Genomic DNA, 20,087 nt, shown 5'->3' on the forward strand with positions numbered 1-20,087 from the left:
TCCTTCCTTTCCTCTTTCCTTCTTTCATTTCCTTCCTTCCTGCCTGCCTTCCTGCCTTCTTGCCTTCCTGCCTTCTTCCCTCTCTCCTATCCTTCCATGTTACCTAGAACTCTGTGAGATAGTTATTTTCTGGTTATTAGATAACTGAAGATTTTAAGTTCTAGACGCTCAAGATTTAAAGAAAAATTTATCCTTTTTTGTTGAACTATTTCAAAAGGACTTTAGTTTTTAAAACTTGGTAAACAGAGTTGTATGGGTCCATATCAATGATGTAAAATTAGCACCACTTGCTTCTTGAAGAAAGGGTGCAGAAAAAAAGCAGATGTGTATGTCTCTTGCAATTCATATATACTTTGAATAATTTTCTTTCTCCTCTTTTTATTATCAATTTTGTTACTATTGGACTATTTTGTCTGCCCCTAATAGTTGCCGCCCTGATTTCTAATTTGCTCTTTCTAATTTTGTGGCAGCCAGTTAACCACACTCATTTCAGTTAAAATAAGAGTGAACTGGCTAAGAATAAGGGCTCCTGTATAAAAAGCTACCAAAGCTGTAGTGTAAGCACTATGTGGTGTCCCTTGTTGGCTCTTCAGCTTCTGCTTCTGGACTACTTTCTCATATCTTTTGGAGGCATTCTGGGTGTCCCTTTCTTTTCAAGCAAGAACATTCTCATTAAAGTTGAGGAAGTAAAGGGAAAATCATTTGATTGTTTCTGAAGAACTGATCATTCTAAAATACTCCTTTTGTAATGCCTTTTTTATGAGTAAACTACAATTAAAAATGAGATTCTTGGGGCTGGGAAGGTGGCTCAGTGGTAGAGCGCTTGCCTTGCATGCATGAGGCCCTGGGTTCGATTCCCCAGCAGCACATAAGCAAAAAGAAAAACCATAAGTGGTGCTGTGGCTCAAGTGGTAAAGTGCTAGCCTTGAGCTGAAGAGCTGAGGGACAGCGTCCAGGCCCAGAGTTCAGGCCCCACGACCGGAAAAAATAATGAGATTCTTTCAGAAATATTTATAGTATTGCAATATCTAGTATATGTCTGAGTTAAGCAGAAAAGGTCAGAAGGTCAGATAAGGTGATGTCAGGGAAATGTACCCTAAGATATGTATTCAAATGTTTTTTTTTTCTTTCATGCGATTGTTTCTAACACATTTATAAGATTATTTCTTTGTTGCTTTGTATTTCCCTCCCCCACAGTATAACCCCTGCTTTCACTGTATTTGATGTCGGTGTAATTTGTGGAGGGGAAGGGGAAAAACAAATCATTTAAATAGGGATACAGGTGGACCCATTGCAGCAATGAGATGTACAAGTCATTATATCGAAAACGGACTTTACAACTTTGGTGGGGGAGGGGGAGCGAGGAGGATTGGGGGAGGCAGGGGGACATTGGGAAGGGAAGGGGAAACAAAGGAGGAGGTTACAATGCTTGATAAGAAATGTACTCATTATCTTGCCCATGTAATTGTAACCCCTCTGTACAGTATTTTCACAATAAAAAAAGAAATATTTATAGTACTCACCTTAGAGTGTTTACAAAGCCAGTGGGAAATGGTTAGCATTGTGATTAAGAGAAAAGTCTTAAAAATGGTTTGAGTGATGTACATTAGAAACCTCTTCTGTTCTGCTCCAAGTTTTGTATTTTGAGGCAGAAAGGTTTGCCTTAAGACAGATTATGTTATGCAAAGCACACTATGTCTGTATTGTATGTGATTACAATGTTTTGTTGGGACTAGATATTTGTTGGAACTATTAAGTTTAATTTTAAGCATTCTACACTGATCATGTGTTTAACAGCATTAAGCTGTTCTACTTCTCTCTATTTGGCTACTAAGCTCATGGAATAACAATGAAACTTCTTTTTAACTGGTCCTAACCATCTAAAAGAAAATCCCTTCCAAGTGACTTGTATTCTCTGATGCAGTATTAAATTTCTTGTGATTTTCCTTATATCTCTTTCACAGTGTTGGAATTAGAGTAATTAAGAAACAAATTTAAAGTGAAAGCATTTCTGAATGGATTGGTTATTTAGACTTTACCTCTTACCTTTATCTTTTATCTCAAAATGCTGCAGGTAGGGTAAGCTACAGGTTAAGTAAATTCATGCTGCCAGGGAACTCCTCTGTACAGGAGGCTCTGAAGCCACAGAGCCATAGTCAGCTTTCACACCGTCAGTAGGAGCCCTACCACAATGTGCCACAGTGTGAAACTAAACGAATGAAACCTTAGGAAACTCAGGCACTTGGTTCTTTTTCCAGTGGAAAGTGAAGAGTTCTAAGTGTGTATCTTAGCCTGCCTGTCTTCATCCCATCCCACCTGGGGAACCTTGATCATCATCTGGCCTCTGTGGCACTATTGCTGGGCCTGAAAGGCTTGAAATATGTTTAGTTATGTTTGCATGCCCCTTATTCTCTTTCATAAGCCTTATCTATCTGGCCTCCAGGCAGGAATTCATTACCTCTCGTAGAGCTGCAGTTGGTGGCAAGGCCCCTAGGAGGCATAACTGGCTTGCTTTGAGGTATTTGCACATTTTTACCATATGCTTAAGAAGTTGAAGGCCTGTGAAGACTGTTTTATAAAAGAGAATCACCCGTTCATCCTGTGATACTTTTTAAAAATGATGTTCAAATGGAAATGCCCAGTATACCTTTAGCTGAGATTCTAGTGGCCTTTGCAATTATAAATGACCTAGTATTACTTGCTATGAAGAGTAGGATATTGATTTGTGCCATTATTCTCTTGATGATTTGCTCAGTAACAAAATTCATAATGCTAATGGAAATAAAGTACTTTCAAAATGCTTCACATGAATACTAGAACATGTTTTTGTAGCAGAACAAGTACCTAGTAAAATTTTTAAATATACATTTTAAAAATCTAAACTGTACAGTTTATTCCAATACAGATAGGCAGTCCTGTTCAACTTGTTTTTATAGAGATTATACTCTTGTGATATTTTAACTCTTAGTTACTGAACATGCATATGTTCATATGCTTTCACTTGAATCTTAGATTGTATAGTTGTAAATTTGAGTTTATAATCTGATGATATTTTAACTCTTAGATATTGAGCATACATGCATAAATTCAATTTTCTATTTGATTCTGAAACATTTATTTTTCTTATCTATGTTTTTCCTATCTATAATGTTCTTATTGATAATTGGATATTATATGTATTTATATTGTTTTGTTATTTTAATTCAATACTTTATTATAATTTACATGTGACAGAATCAATCTTACAGTTTGAAAGGAAAATAATAAAGTTTTTGTAAGAAATCATGGGAACCTTATTTGTCCTGTTTTGATTGTATTAGCTAATATCAGGCATTTTTCTAATACTTTCATAAATTCTGGGTTAAAATGGTGAAATTATACTAAAATATCTTTGTCTAATCCACTTTGCCTTCTCCCACATTTTTTTAGTGGAAGCATAATATTTATATTTTATTTCTCCAGTGCTATTGTGCCAATGGCATTACCTTGACTATTTTTATTAAGCATATCTTGACATGAATATGCATTTTAAGCATGTTTTAATATTTATAAATAATTTCACTGTGTATGACATTTACAAGCTTGGTTAATATTTTAGCACTTATAGTACACAAACATAAAGAAAAAAATTGTTTTATTTGTTCGAACACCCGAATTGACCCCAACAAGATTGAGATTGATCTGGTTTCTTTCAGTCTGTTAAATGCCAATCCAGTCATCTGTAACAGTACTTAGTATTTTTGTAATTTTTCTGTATATATTTTCTGTTTGTTCTATAAAACTTACCTGTCAGGTGAAGAGATTTTCCTTGGTTGATTTAGAGATGAAAACAACCACAACCACCTATTTCATTGCTTGTTGTTTTTTAAAAAATATTTCTACAGTCGATGTCAGTGCCATAATCACGGTGCTTTTTTGTAATCCTATGAAAGTCTTCACAATTTACTAGAAAAAGATGATGTGGCTTACATTTGAAACAGGCAATTCAACTAAAGAACATCCAGCTTTGAGGAATGAAAATGGAAGAGAGTATCTCTGCTGGTTTAAAACATCTAATAATTGAATATAATGAAACAATCTCTGGCATAAATTTTGGATACAAATGTGTAAAACAGGTTATTTATTGAGCTGTCTTTATATCTTAAACATGAAGTAAACACTTTTTCTCTAACTCCCTGGTAGAGGGTGACTGAGTTTGACTTATTAATATCTTGTTTTGACACCCATTTATTGTTGTTGTTGTTTTCCTCTAAGTAAAGGTTAAGTAAATGATGTGTAAGTAAATGATCTCAGGGTCAGAAAAAATAAACTAGAAATAAACCTGAGAAGTCTAGATGAGGAGTATAGGATTGGCATTTATAGTCGTAATATTAAATTTATGGTGTTTTTTATAAACTGTAAATTTGGGGTCACTTTCAAGTGACCATCTAATCTCAAATGTCTCTCTTAAGGTGTCACTGGGATTCTGAAGCCATCCCAAGCTTTCCCCCTATAGATTGGTAGGTGCTTGTATGGTTCTCAAAGGTGAATGGCATGTGGATGAGTTGCTAAACATATTTCTCCTATAACTTACTTCCTCCTCAATCACAGATCTGTATTTATTTTATTTTAGTTTTTTATGCTAGTACCAGGACTTGAATTCATGGCCTTGAACATTTGCTTGGCTTTTTTTTTGCTTTGAGTAGTACTTTACCACTTGAGCCATACCTCTAGTCCCACATTTGGCTGGTTAGCTGGAGTCTCACACTTTTCTGCCCAGGCTTGCTTTCACTTACCATTGTCCAGCACTCAAATCTTTTGAGTAGCTAAAATTACAGGCATGAGCTCCTAGTGCCTGGCCAGATCCATTTCTTTGTCAAATGAGTTTTCTTTGTTCACTATGTGCAGGCCTGAGTAAAGCCTGAATCAGTCCATGTAAGAACCTAGTTCTTTAGGAAACAGCATGTTAAGATCACAGATTGAGTGCTGCTTTTGCTCCTTGCTGTTTGATTGTTTGCTGTTTCTAGTCTTTCTGGAAGACAGGTGTCATATGTTTTCATTTGGATGCTAGAGTATATAGTTTAAATGGATACTTTCCATTAAGTTTAGGAGTGTAGAGTTATGACAGTATATCTTTCTGGTTATTCCTCTATTTTGTTTTACTCTTATAATCTTCGTTCTAAATGATGTCTGTGTGATGACTCATCTGCTTTCCCCTACAACACACACATCATGATTCAGAAAAAATACTTTGAATAACACAAGTATCAAAATTATCAAAATTATCGTGTGTCTTCTTTTCCTTAGGTTGTTAGTTTTCTGTAACATAATCCACTAGAGATAAACCACTAAACTACTGTGTTTAAGTCACTGGAGCCAGGCATCAGTGGCACACGCCTATAATCTTAGCTACTCAGGAAGCTGAGATCTGAGAATGGAGGTTCAAAGCCAGCCTGGACAGACAAATCGGTGAGACTCTTATCTCAATAAATTAGCAAAATGCTAGAACTGGAGGTGTGGTTTATGTGGTAGATCACATGAGCAAAAGAGCTAGGCCCTGAGTTCAAGCCCCCTTACTGTCACAAAAAGGAAAAGGTGAAGAATTACTAGGAATAGTTCCTTTCTGCTTACACACACTTATTTGATGTACATGTAGTTTCATTTTGGGTTATTTGCATTGCTCTTTGAAGGTTTGTTACTAGCATCTTCTGTAATTGTGTGTGTATGTGTGATTGTGTGATTGTGTGTGTGTGTGTGTGTGTATATTTGTGTATGGAGAAGGGATATATGTGAGCAGATTTGAAGCTAGGGCCTCACACTTGGCAAAGCAACTTAATACTTGAGTTGTGTTCTCCCTTTCCCCATCCTCTAGTCCTTTCTCCTTTTAGTTGTTTTTCAAGTAGTTGTTTTTTTGGTTTTTTTTTTCCTGAGCTGTCCTCAGATCATCTTCCTACTATGGCCTCCTGCATAGCTGGGATGATAGACCATGGAACCACACCTGGATTATTGGCTGAGAGGGGGTCTCACTAACTTAACCCAGGCTGGCATTGAACCATGATTCTCCTCAATTCTGCTTCTCAAGCTCTGAGGCCATAGGCATGAATCATCACTCCCAGCTCCTCAAGTTTCTTTGATAATTTATTTTTTAAATAAGTTTTTTTGATGAAAATACTGTATAGAGGGTTGATAATAATTTATTTAAAGTAGTAATATGCTTTAAAATATGGATAATTTATCTGTCTTTGGTCCTCTATCTTTGCCCTCATCCATACCAGATAATCTTACTCTTAAGAGTAAGATTGCCTGATTTGAAAATACCTTTTTGCTTTGTCTTTCTTTATAAACTTCAAAGAACTTTATATTCTCTTTATACATTATCTTAGTACTTGTCTGGCTCATTTTTTATTCTTTTTATAATTTGGATTTGAAATTTAATTCTTTAAAAGCTCTGCCAGAGGCAGTGACTGGTGCTCCTGTAGTTAATTCAGCTTTTCATTCTCCTCTAAATCATTGGTTAGATATGAATAGTCTTTAAAATGAATTGTGAGATTTAATCAGGGTAATGTAGTAGAATAATGTCGTACTTCTGTGTATGCATTATGCTCATTACTGTGCATGAGGGTTTGTCTTCAGCTGTTGGGTTCCACTTTGTCATATTTCCAGGCTGAAATAAGTATATTTTATACATCTATTTATATAGTTTTCTCTGAGGCTTGCTATTTCAATTGTTTCTTTATATCCCATATATTTGTATCATGAGGTATAACATATTTCTTTGTGATCTGGAAATTTTCAGTCTTTATGAAAACAAATTCCTATGGTAAGATTTTATTGAGCTCTCTTCTGGGGGCCAGTGTCCAGGATTTTATATTTTGTCCCATAATGACGTAGTACCAAGGTCTTAGTAGGCTTTTGATAACTATTTGATGAATTAAATTGTTATAGACTAATTAAATTGTTATACTCTAATTGAATTTTTTTGTTGCTCAAATCATTCTTGCATTGGCTTAAAGCTCTTTCTAGTTGGCTTCAATATCATTAGATAAAGTCTCACTTATCAGCAAAATATTCTCTTGTTTCTGACATGTGTTCCCTGCTCATCTTGTGTGTTCCCTACCCCATTCCTGTTACTAGCCATTTCTACAATGAGCCTTACTTCCTTTTACTGGCAGTGTTGGACATAAAAACATGGGTTCTAGGTATGCTTCTTTTTACTGGGATTTCGCTGCTTTTAGGTGTTCTCAGAGAACAGAAGTGGCAACATTCATAATTCGTTCTCCTTCCTCTCATATAAGTGAAATAAACCTGAATGCACATGGAGCATCTCCATTTCTATCCACCTCCACAGGATTCTAGTCATTCCTATCCTCTCCTTTTGCTTATTTGTTTTCTCTTGGTCCAAAAAAACCCCATGACGTTTATTATCTAACATAGATTTACTTGTATTTTTCAGCCTTATAGGCATAAAAAGTAATTTAGACTTGCTCACCCTATGTCTCATGAAAAACTACTTTCCTAACATAAACATGATATTTTCATAGTTTTTTCCTTTCTCTTTATATCAGCCAACCTTTTGATTTGTTTCCTGAAGTTTCTTTTTTATACCCTTCAGGGAGGTTGCATCATAGATTTGTGTTATAGTTAGATTCATTTGTTATTGTGTGCAGCTCATTATAATTTCTACATTTATATTTAGGAAAGTTCACTCTTTACAGTGTATAGATCTTTAGATTTTGGCAAATGGATAGAATCAAGTAGCATGGAGAACATTTCCAACTCCATCAATCTTTGTGTAGCCCCTTTGTAAGCAGCCTCCATATTATTGCATAACTCAATAATTAATTTTTTGCTAGTGTTCCATTATACAGATGAACAAAAGATGTTTATCTGTTCATCTGTTTAAGGACATATGGGTTCTTTTTGGGTTTGGGTGATTATGAGTAAGACCACGGTAACTATTTAGATACTGGTTTTGCATGAAAACAAGTTCTCAATTCACTTGAGCAAATGTTATAGAACATAATTACTGGGTTGAATGAGTAAGTGTAAGTGAAAGAATCTGTCCAATATTTTCCAAAGTAGTTGCATCATTTTGCATCCTGATCATTAGCATGAGACTTCCTGTTGCTTTGTATCCTGATTTTACATGTGAAAGAAGTATTTTACTGTTATTTTAGTTCATGTTTTCATCTGTGTTTCTCCAGTAGTTAATGTCATTGAGTATGTTTTCATGTGGTTATTTGTCATCTGTATATCTGTATATGGTTAAATGTCAGTCTAGATACTTTGCTCAGGGTCTGTTCTATTGGGTTTTAGGTTACTTATGTGCATATTGAGTACAAGGCAGTATATTCTATATAAAACAGACATGTAATTTGTAGAAACCTTCCCAATCTGTGGCTTGTCTTTTATCTTCTAAACATTACCCATTGCAGGACATAGTTTTTAATTTCTTTTAAAGTTCACTTTATTTTTCTTTCATTGCTTAAGACTTTGTTATTATATTTAAAACAAATAAGGTAATTCTGGTTTTTGCCTGTATTTTCATTTTGAAGTGTTATAGCATTGCTTATGATTTGATTAATTAAAATTATTCAGAAATTTTCCAAGTCATTAACATACTATATATACTTCACATATCTGGAGACTTTTGACTATATTCTTGCAAGTTACTTCTTTGTTTATTCATTCTTCATATGTTATATTTCTTATGAGTGTCATACATCCCTGCTGTTTTTCTTACTATATATGAAAGAATTAAATAATAAAAAATTGAGTAATAAAATCAGTCAACTTCACAATGTTCATATACCTTAATTTTGTGAGAAAGTGTTTTACTATTACAAATGCTTGTAGGACAATCTCAATTGGCAATAGCAATTAAATGTGTTACTGACAGGGTAGTATGAAAGCAGATTCTTGTTCATTTAATTTCAGATCAATTATTTGTTGCAAATGAAGAGATTAAGAGTCAAAAGTTTTTCCTCATATGTGTATGTATGCATGTAGATACTTGATAATAACATATTTAATAATGACTGATAAATTGGTTCTTTGAAGTATAAATATTCTAAATATTTTGGCTTCAAGTGATTAGAAATACAGCTCAAAAAGGAGAGAAATGATTATTTTAAAAAGAAATGGGACCGGGCGCTGGTGGCTCACGCCTGTAATCCTAGCTACTCAGGAGGCTGAGATCTGAGGATTGCGGTTCAAAGCCAGCCCGGGCAGGAAAGACCGTGAGACTCCTATCTCCAATAAACCACCAGAAAACCGGAAGTGGCGCGGAACCCAAGTGGTAGAGCGCTCGCCTTGAGCTGAAGAGCTGAGGGACAGCGCCCAGGCCCAGAGTTCAAGCCCCACGACCGACAAAAAAAAAAAAAAAGAAATGGGTTCATTATATGGAGAAAGAAGCTGAATTTTGAAGCAAAATACTTGTACTTTCCAGTAACAAAGTAGAAATAAGCAAAAATTACTAGGAACAAAAGCAGTGGTATGATATGTATGATGTCAGCACTACTGTTTGTTGAATATTTACTACATTTCAGGATTTCAGGCATTGTGCTAAACTCACCCCTTTAAGTCCACCACTGAATATAATATACAAACTTTGTATTTTAGGCTAACACAGGGATACAAGATAACCTGAGTGGGTGATAGAAATGAATGCTTTCATTCATTTTCGAAATGAATGCTTTCATTCATTTTCTCTGTATCTATTAGGTAGTTGAGATGAAAATTTCTGCCTTTTTTTTTTTTGGTCTGCCTTCTTGATTGTCTTCACACTACTACCTCTGGCTCTGAATTCCTGAGCTATTCTGCTAAACCAGAAAGACAAATGATAGGATTGTCTTTATGTCTCTCCAAATCTTCATGTATTAAAGTCCTTTTTTGTTGTCATTGCAGTCACAAACCTTATTAGACTTATAATCATAACTCTCGCTATTCTATTCTATCCCCACATTTTAGTCTGCCTTAAAGAATGCCAACCGCCAGGTGCTGGTGGCTCAAGCCTGTAGTCCTAGCTACTCAGGAGGCTGAGATCTGAGTATCTCAATTTGAAGCCAGCCAGGGCACAAAAGTACTCGTGAGACTCTTATCTCCAATTAATGACTCAAAAATCAGAAGTGAGTGGTAGAGTGCTAACCTTGAGGTAAAGAGTTCAGGGACAGTGCCCAGGATGAGTTCAAGCCCCATGACTGACTATATATATGCATATCTTTCTCTCTTATTTTCTCTTATTACTTTGTAGTACTTGGACATCCAGTGTCATGTTAGCCTTATTTCTCACCTCTTCTCACACTTATGTCTGCTACCTAATTCTGTACACATTTTAGGGTCATTATATTTTTGTCATTTACCTGTGGTTCTAGGGTCATGGCCAGGTCCTTGAGAATACTGGGAGAGTGATCTGCCCTAAGCATCATCTCCAACCTTACATTGGGGTGTTTTAATTTATCTTTTCTCCCTGGAATCTTCTTCACTTAGTATCATACTATCATAAATTTTATACATTCTTCAGTACCCAACTGTGATACTTTCTTTTCATGAAATTATCTCTGACATGTGTAGTCTTCTTTACTCCATCTTGAGAAGAGTTAATTTATTATTCTTCTAAGTAAGTTATCTTTTTCTGTGTATTTATAAATCTGTATTTCTCATTGCTTGTTACTTTTACTACTATGAAGTCCTTGTGTTTTCCTCTTTGTTCCTATCCTACTTATCATAACAATTGTTCAAAAGGTTCATGAATGGCTGTTTCCTATTTGTCCTTCCCTATGTTCAGAGAGCAAGCCAATTCTGTATGTTTCATCAGAAAAAAAAATGAACTCTTACTTTTCTCCTCACATATACTTTCATTAGAAAAGAAATGCATATCAGTAAGCATTTCTAAAAAGTGATTACTCCTCAAGTGTTCACTCATTTGTGCACACTTACATTTAAATAATGAAGTTTCAAGTGTTCATACATGTGTGCACACTCAGGTTTAAATAATGAAGTTTCAGTTGGTATCTTTTTTAGGAAACTCCTAGGGCTCCTCCAAGAAGTTATGTTTGGACATCATTGGCCACATTGCAACCTCTATTCTTGAGTCCTTCAAAGTCAGTCTTCTATTCCATTCTTTTCTTTCCTTCCCTCCCTCCTTCCTTCCTTCTTTTCTTCCTCTTTTTTCTCCCTCTCTCCTTCCCTCCCTCCCTCCCTCCCTCCCTCCCTCCCTTCCTTCCTCCCTCCCATAATATCAATTGAACTCATAGAGTCATGCTTGCTTGGGAGGAACTGCATCATTTGAAACATGGCCCCCTCTGGCCCTTTGTGCTTTAGTTATTTTTTCCAGTAGGGTCTCATGTTTATACCCAGGAAGACCTGGACTACAATCATCCTATGTACACTTTCCCTGTATCTGAGCTGACAGGTACATGCCACCAACCCCAGATTTTATTGGATTAGCTGAGAGTTTCTCATACTTTTTATTGACTTTGAACTACCATCCTTCTGACCTCCACCTCCAGGATAGCTAAGATTGCAGGTGTGAGCCAATGTACCTAACCCCAAGTCATATTTTGTACTGCTGTATATAGGAGAGAACATTCTATAAAGCAAATCATGTGCTTTCACATGTTCCTCCACCCATTTTTTGTTGTTGTTTGGAGGTGGGTTTGTTTTTTGGTGGTACTAGGATTTGAATTCAGAGCTTTGTACTTGCTGGGCAATCACTCCACCACTTGGACCACACCTCCAGCTCTTTTTACTTCAGCTTATTTTTCAGGTAGGGTCCTGTACTTTTTGCTGGGACCACCTAGAACCAAATCCTACCTCCTACCTCCTACTTCCCATATATCTTGGACTACAAACATGTACAATCACACTCAGCTTGTGTTTTGAGATAAAGACTTGATCACATTTTTTTTTTTACTCAGACTGGCCTTGAACCAAGATCCTCCTATATAACTGGGATTATAAGCGTGAGCCACCATGACAGGCCCAACATTTTCATTTCTTTAATGCTATTTCCTGGCTTCAGCTTCCTTACCCAGTGTTCTTGTTGGAAGCCAGAACGCTCTTTTCACCTTGTGTCTCACCTAGCACAAGGATTGTTCCACATAGCCTGAGTACTTCTTGAACGTTTAAATAATGTGAGAACTTTGCTTGGTTACCAATCTGATGGTTTGTTTTACTCATATGGGTAACATTGGACCCTTTTAAATTCAGATCAATGACCTTTGCAGGCCCAGTCATCTCAACATTTTTATGTTTAAAGCTATTAATTGGCTACAGCAGCCTATGTCAGTTTCCCCTCTTTGATTCTTAAAGCAATCTACTGTTATTATAATAATAACAAATTAGTGCTTACACTTAGCACACTGTATTTATTATACTATTTCTGTACTTCATGGTATACCCTCTGAGCAATGCTGGTAAACAAACAAGGAAGGAAAGAAATAAACAAAAAGGAAGTCCACGAAGGGTTTCCATAATGTATTCATATTCACATTTACTTTGCAGAGTTCTGAGACACATAATTCTGCTTCCACTTGAGATTTATAAATCAGCCAAGAAATACTAACGTCGAGATGGTGTGTATACGACAGTTTTGCCTTTGTTTCACAACATTTTGTAGGTTGAACAATATAAATTTTTGTTTAATTTTGGTTTTCTGAAATCAAAATTGGTAATGCCAGCTCATTGCCTGCATACAAATCAGAAGTCTTTGAAAAAGTACCAGAAAGGAGTTAGAAGTATTAGAAATGATTTTCTTTTGTCATTGATCATTTGCAGGGTTTTTTTTTTGGCTAGGAGGAATAGTAAAGCTTTATGCTCTCATATTAATATTCTGTTGATATAGTATACCACCTGTGGTTTCTTGTGTATTTATCAGTATGTTCATTTTGCTCCATTCTGGGTTGTTGAATTACATTTTATATTAGAGAAGCCTTTTAAAAATCTCAAAGTGATTCTTTTGAATTTTTAAAAATTAAACATCAGTTCTCATGTTATGAAATACTTACTCTCTGTATTGAAAGTATTTATGCTTATTTATGTTTTTATTTTTCTACTTTCTTTGTGCCTTTAATGAGCCAATTCATTTCTGATAATTGAAATGCTTTTTATTCAGAATAAAAGATAAATGTCTTAACATTTATTTCAGGAAGTCTTTCCTGCAAGACAACATCTATGGTGTTGTATTTTATATTTTTGATGTTGCTGCAGAAGGAAAAGTGGATACTGTGTCTTTAATGGAAAGCAAAAGGTTATCTTTCTGTGGCCTTTGTGTGTATGTGCTGATGTGGATGTAGGCAGCCAGACAGGCAATGTGTGCAGAGAGACTAGGGAACTGGCTGCGGATCGATAGAAGTGGTGTGAAGTGAATTAATGTGAGGCCGGCCGTCTGTCTGTCATAAGCATTGTGGAGAATGTGGGGCAGTATTGGTCAGTCACTGCAGAGATCTGCTTCCAATAAATCCAAGCCTTCTGCCTGGAAACCGGCTACAGACAACCGCACATTCCCTGTCTTATTGTTAAATTTTCCTTCATGCAAGTAAAGATTCATAGCAAATTATTGCTTCTAGTGGACTTTAATTGGACCATAGGAAAATTGCTGTTGGGAGAAACTGATGAAATAAAAATACCTGCTATTCTTTTGGTTATGCTTTTTAATCTCAGTGCAAATCTATATCCAGTGAAGATAAGGAATAAATTTTTGTTGATAATTTGTATATTTTTAATTTTTTGTCCTAGGAATATTACTACTTTCATCTAATCTTCAATAAAATAATAAAATCATAATGAGCTGAAGTTGTTTGATATTCCAGTATTGGCTAAAGTGCTTCATTTTGAATCTTACTAAATTAAAATTAATATTTTATTCTTGATTTTCAAGTTAATCACATGGTGCTGTAGATGTCTCTTGAGCTCATGTTATTTATCATTCTTCAGATATTGTAAGCCAGCTGGAAAAAATGTTCATAAAGGTAATATATAAGCCTATGAAAGTTACAAATTTTAAATAATGCATCTGATTTTACTGATGGGGATGGTTGATAGTTTTATTCTATTGATTTGGAAGGCTTCATTTCTATGTTTATATTTTAAAAACCATTTTCCAATGTGATTAAAAGTATTCTATAAAATTGGATTGTTTAATGTGTGTAGGCCTATCACAGTGGAAAGTGACCTGAGAAGTCTGAATGCTGTGAAGATCCTATAATATTCTCCTTATTCTCTGTTCTTCACTTCTTTGGCTAGTTACACCCCTTATGCTGTCATGCAAGGCTTACTTACCCCAGTTTCCTGCTGCTTTCCATTCCCCTTTTCCTCTTGATTCACAGTATAGAACCAATGTAGAGACTTTGTTATCAGGTATAATGTGTATACATTTTTTATTTTATGAAATCTCAGTTTGGGAACCTATTGATTTTTTAAAAGTAGCTTTTATCTTCCTATTATATCTCTTTATTATATATCTTACTATTTAGTCCATGTATTGTACCTTTCTGTGTAATTATAGACATGAGCCACCAGCACCCAGCCTTAATGCTACTTTTCTAGCAACTCTCTCTTTTATGTTAAAAATTACCTTGTAAACTCAACCATAAATATGTTTCTGTAAAGGTGTGACTTCATTGTTTACCATTCTCCAAGGATCATTCTTGGACATCATTCCTATAGCATGATGATGTTAGTTTCATTCCAGACATTCAAAGTTGGTTCAACTTACAAAGTCAATAAGCATAATACAATACATAAATAGAATCAAGGACAAGAATCATACAATCATCTCAGTTGATGCAGAATAACCTTGGGTAGAATTCAACAGCTTTTCACAATAAAAGCTCTGAAGAAACTAAGAATAGAAGAAATGAATCCCAACATAACAAAGGCTATATATGACAAACCTATAGTTAACATACTAAATGGGAAAAAAAAATCTGAAAAAAAACTGAACCAGGGCTGGGAAGGTGGCTCAGTGGTAGAGCGCTTGCCTTGTATGCTCGAGGCCCTGGGTTCGAGTCCTCAGCACCACATAAGCAAAAAGAAAGAAGCCGGAAGTGGCGCTGTGGCTCAAGTGGTAGAGCGCTAGCCTTGAGCTGAAGAGCTGAGGGACGCGCCCAGGCCCAGAGTTCAGACCCCACTACCGGACCCCAAAAAAAAATCTGAACCAATTTTTTCTAAAGCCAGATATGAGACAAAAATATCTTCTTTGCTTTTTTTTCAGAGCAACTCTGAACAAATGTTTTTCCTAAAATATTGTATTTTGGTTCCATGTCAACCATCAGTGCTTGGAACTGCTGAGTGATAAGTCCAGTTCTGACTCATTCATGCTGGTTAATGACTAAGATTCATCTTCTTTTAGCACTTTTAGTCAACCTAAATTTACCAAGGGAGAACTCACATAGAAATGTGTAAGTTAATATACCTTAGGAGAAGAGAAGCCTTTTAATAGTAATAGTGTTTATTTTTTGAAGTATTTAAATGGATCATGTATAGGTAGAAATTAAAATATCCCTTTAAAAGATTTGATTACAAGGTTCAACTTCTAATGTAAAGCCAAGGCTTTTATTATACTATGATTGAATAATAACTGTTTGTAGAACCAGAAAAAAAAGTGCTAATGTTGCTCCACTATCTATGATCAGGTTAGAAATAATACAGAAGATGCAAATTACAACAAAATATATCACCAAAGGTAGAAGAATGGGTATGTAAGGAAAGGCCTTGGTATAACCTGACTGATTTTCAGGTGTTTAGAGACTGGAAGTTATTAGTTCCTTATCCATATTGCCTGTCTGCTTTTGATCTGATAATTATCAGATCCCATCTAGAATTCTTTAACAGAGGGAAATTCTTTAACAGAGAGAAAGGTTATATTCTTTTTTGTTGTTGTTGTTGGTTGTGGGGCTTGAATTCTGGGCCTGGGCTCTCTGTCCCTCTGTCTCTCACCTCTTCAGCGCGAGCGCTCTACCACTTGAGCCACAGTACTACTTCCGGTTTTCTAGTAGTTTATTGGATATAGGAGTCTCATGGACTTTCCTGCCCAGGCTGGTTTTGAACCAGGATACTCAGATTTTAGCCTTCTGAGTAGATAGGATTACAGGTGTGAGTCACCAGCACCCAGCTAAGGTTACTCTCTTTTGGGGCTGTTCTCTTTCTTAGATTGAAAGCATAAACTCCTCTTCTGTGATCATTCTCCTTGCTCAACCAGAGAGTATATATAAATAAGTATATATAAGTAATATATATATAAGTATATATATATGTATATATATAAGTAAGCTTTTAAATTACTTCTTTACTTTCTAGGGTTTTATTTATTCTGCTTATCATATAATTATGTGTAAATCAGCTAACATAACTGTAGCAGGAAAGATTGAAAGGGATCAAGGAAAAATTTCATTTGCCTCAACATCTTGTTTCTGTTTTCCTCATCTTGGTTAAAACAAAATATAGAATGTGTCCATACACGTATAGACATATAAGAAATAGAACACATATGAGTGTTTTATGTAGTGATTTGTATCTCATCCTAATTTAGGGGCATCTAGCGAATTAAAAGTTTAGTAATTTTGTTCAACTTCTCTTGTTTTTTAAAATGCCACCTTGTGATTTCTGTACATTTAGCTGGAGTTACAGCAGAAGCCATGCAGACCATGACCACTGCTCCTGATACCTTGGGACAGGAAACCAAAGTCCCAGAAGAAGAACATGACCTTGTGGATGATGACATCACCACTGGTAAGTTAGACATCTTTCACATAATCTGCATGGTGCTTTGTTCAATGGTGCAGATGTCTTCTACATTGTTTTTATTGGAAAGGAGTATTTTGATGGAAAGGCTGGAAGCTTATGTTGATGGTATGTTCAGTTTCCTACAAACCTGGAGTATCCTTTTTAATTTTGAGGTGAAAAGAACTGAAACTGTTTATTTGACCCAGGAGCATACATTGTCATCACTGTATAACAATAAAGTTGTTCATTGTGCACTTTATTTCCTGGAGAACTTTTAATTCAGAAAGTGAGATCATTACTACAGACTTGAAACATACAGAAGAATATACTTCATTAGATTGTAAAAGATTTTATAATCATTCTACTAGGTTAAACTAAAGAATAATGAAATTGTCATAGTAATATATACCATATAGGCTCATAAAGAAACTTGCAGCTACTTCTTACACCTAAAACTATAAAATACATTTTGCTTTTTGGAGATTTACCTTGTGTAGATATTGAGCATTCTTACATGTATTATCTGCTGTGCAATCAGGCATATGTAAATTTTAGGAAACTCATAGGTTTAGGCTGTTTGTACACTTGAACCAATTTTAATTACTGAATCTTCATATTCATTCAGCTTACTGTTTTTGAAATACACAGGACAAAACAACAACCTAGAGGGAAAAACTGGGAGAGAGCAAGGGAAGGGGTGACATTGTCTAAACGCAATGTACTTATTACCTGACTTACATAACTGTTAACCCTCTTACAATAACAGTTTTTTAAAATGCTAAAAATCACCCCCAATAGCATATATATGTAGTTTTGTAAGCATTGACAATGATAATTTTCTGTTGTAGATGGTTAAAAATATAATCATAATTATTATGAAGCTAGAAATATGAACACAGTAGTAATCAGTAATGTTTTCAAAAGAATAAGAAAATAATAAATTTTCAATAAAAATTAAAGAGTTTTTTTGTTTTATTTTGTTTTGCTTTTAATGCTATGTGTGGCAAGTCCATTAATGTTTCCAATTGCATGCCTTTAACTTTTGGAAACCAAATGTTTTACCTTGAAAATTTACAAAACCTGTATTTAAGAAACTTATAGCCTATATAAGGCCTGCAAAGAAGTATCATCTAGGTTGGAGAATATCTAGTTTTCAGTAAAGGTGGGTAATTTGGAGTTATTACTTGTTATTTTTTAATTCTTTTTTTTTTTTTTGTCAGTTGTGGGGCCATCACTGAGCTCTTTTGCTCAAGGCTAGCACTCTACCACTTGAGCTACAGCTTAAGCGGGAATAAGATTCTTACAGACTTTCCTGCCTAGGCTGGCTTTTTCCCCTCCTTTTTAAAGTTGTTACTATGAAGGTGATGTACCACAGGGGTTATAGTTACATAAGACAGGTAGAGTACATTTCTATTTGGACAATGTCAACTCTGCCCTTGTTCTCTCCCAGTTCTTCCCTCCCATCCCCACCCAACAAAACATATAGTTGATTTTCATCATAGTATCTAGTAAGTGCTGCTGCTGCATTTTTCACCTTCTGTCCCTCCATTTCTATGCCTACCCCTTACCCTCCCAAAGACAGATAAATGAGCAAATAGGACTGAAAAAAAATAGCAACAAAGAAATAAAACCTCTTGTTTTTTTGTATGTTTTTTGTTTTTGTTTTGTCGGTCATGGGGCTTGAACTCTGGGCTTAGGTGCTATCCCTCAGCTCTTTCAGCTCAAGGCGAGCGCTCTACCGCTTGAGCCACAGCACCACTTCCAGTTTTCTAGTGGTTTATTGGAGATAAGAGTCTCACGGACTTTCCTGCCTGGACTGGCTTTGAACCTTGATCCTCAGATCTCAGCCTCCTGAGTAGCTAGGATTACAGGTGTGAGCCATCGGCGCCCGGCTAACCCTCTTGTTTTCTTTTGGATACTACTTTATATGATCAGAAGCATATACATTGTACATTTGTGTTTCTCTCCTAAGAGTATCCTGATCTCACTGTGTGTGAATGCCTACAGTCCTGTATAATTTAACATGCCCCAGTATATTTTAGGTCTAGCTTCTGCATATGAGAGAAAATATGCACTGTTTGTCTCTCTGAGCCTGGCTTACCTCACTTACCATGATTTGTTCTAGGTTCATCCATTTCCCTGCAAATGACATAATATTATTCTTTCTACTGGCTGTGTAAAATTCCCTTGTGTGTAGGTACATTTTTTGGATCCACTCATGCATTGTAGAGCATCCGAGCTGTTTCCATAGCTTGGCTGTGAATAGTGCAGCAACAAACGTGGATATGCAAGTGTCTTTACAGTATCCTGGCTTGTGATGTTCAGGGTAGATGCCCAGGAGTGGTAATCTGGGTCATAGGGAACTTCCAGACTGCTCTCCAGAATGGTTGTACTAGTTTACGTTCCCACCAACAGTGCAATAGGGTTCCTTTTCCCCCATATCCTTGCCAGCACTTGTTGCTCATAATCATGATGTTGGCCAGTCTAACTGAGGTGAGATGGAATCTCAAGGCTTGTTCTGATTTTCATTTCCCAGGCTGGCTTTGAACCATAATCTTCAGATCTCAGCCTCCTGAGTAGTTGGATTACTAGCCACTAGTGTAGAGATGTTTTCTACCTTTTTTTTAATGGTTTTTAATTGCCTTTTTTATGTTATATAGATGTATTTTGTTATTTCATAATTCCACATAAATTCAAAGACCTTCTAATCTATAAAAAGTAGCCATTTTATTTATTGCAAAGTAATTTGCTTCTATATAGTAAAACAACTCAATTAACATTTTGCATAAATGCTCAATTTTTGAGCAGTCAAGTAAGCATTATTATTCAGTACATTGGAATTTTGAATTATGCCCTACCAAATTAATGAGACAGTGTAATAGCACATGACTGTGTTCTTATTTTATCATTAACAAAGTTAAGAAGTTTAAGATGCAAGTCCAATTTGGAGAGTTAATAGTGCATACAATATGTTTTAATCTAAAGAAATTTATTTGAACATGTGTGACGAATGGTTTTTGTCAGTTGATTTATTCATTTTGTGCCATGGGAACTAGAAGTAAGAATGCTCAATATCCAAGATATTTAAATAAATAAAAAGGCTTCTTTAACATGTTGTCAAAGCAAATAGCATGTTACAGTCTGTAGATTGTTCAGGTTACCTTTAGACTGTGTGACTTGATTTAACGGTGGTATAGATTTTTGTGGAGGTTTAGAAGAAAACTGTATTTCTTTTTATTGACTAGAATCCTATATAAATTGCATTATGAAAAATATGGTAGGTGCATTGAGAGAAATCTGTTTCAAGTACAATAATCTTATTTGGGGATAACCAGCATTGTAGAGGACCAATACTATAAAGGGAGAAAGCTGTCCAGCCTAGC

General features: G+C 35.5%; 1 protein-coding gene across 3 annotated transcripts in view; it reads left to right on the forward strand.

The window, feature by feature from the left end:
- The window catches only part of Wdr7 (WD repeat domain 7), a 295,434-nt gene that overhangs the window by 107,115 nt on the left and 168,232 nt on the right, over nt 1–20,087 (forward strand). For all 3 annotated transcript variants that reach the window (XM_013019010.1, XM_013019012.1, XM_013019011.1), the window contains exon 19: nt 16,597–16,710. In XM_013019010.1, the coding sequence (XP_012874464.1) occupies nt 16,597–16,710 (114 nt within the window). The remainder of the gene's footprint in view (nt 1–16,596; nt 16,711–20,087) is intronic.

Source organism: Dipodomys ordii, unplaced genomic scaffold (assembly GCF_000151885.1).
Source record: "Dipodomys ordii isolate 6190 unplaced genomic scaffold, Dord_2.0 Scaffold43, whole genome shotgun sequence".
NCBI lineage: Eukaryota > Metazoa > Chordata > Mammalia > Rodentia > Heteromyidae > Dipodomys > Dipodomys ordii.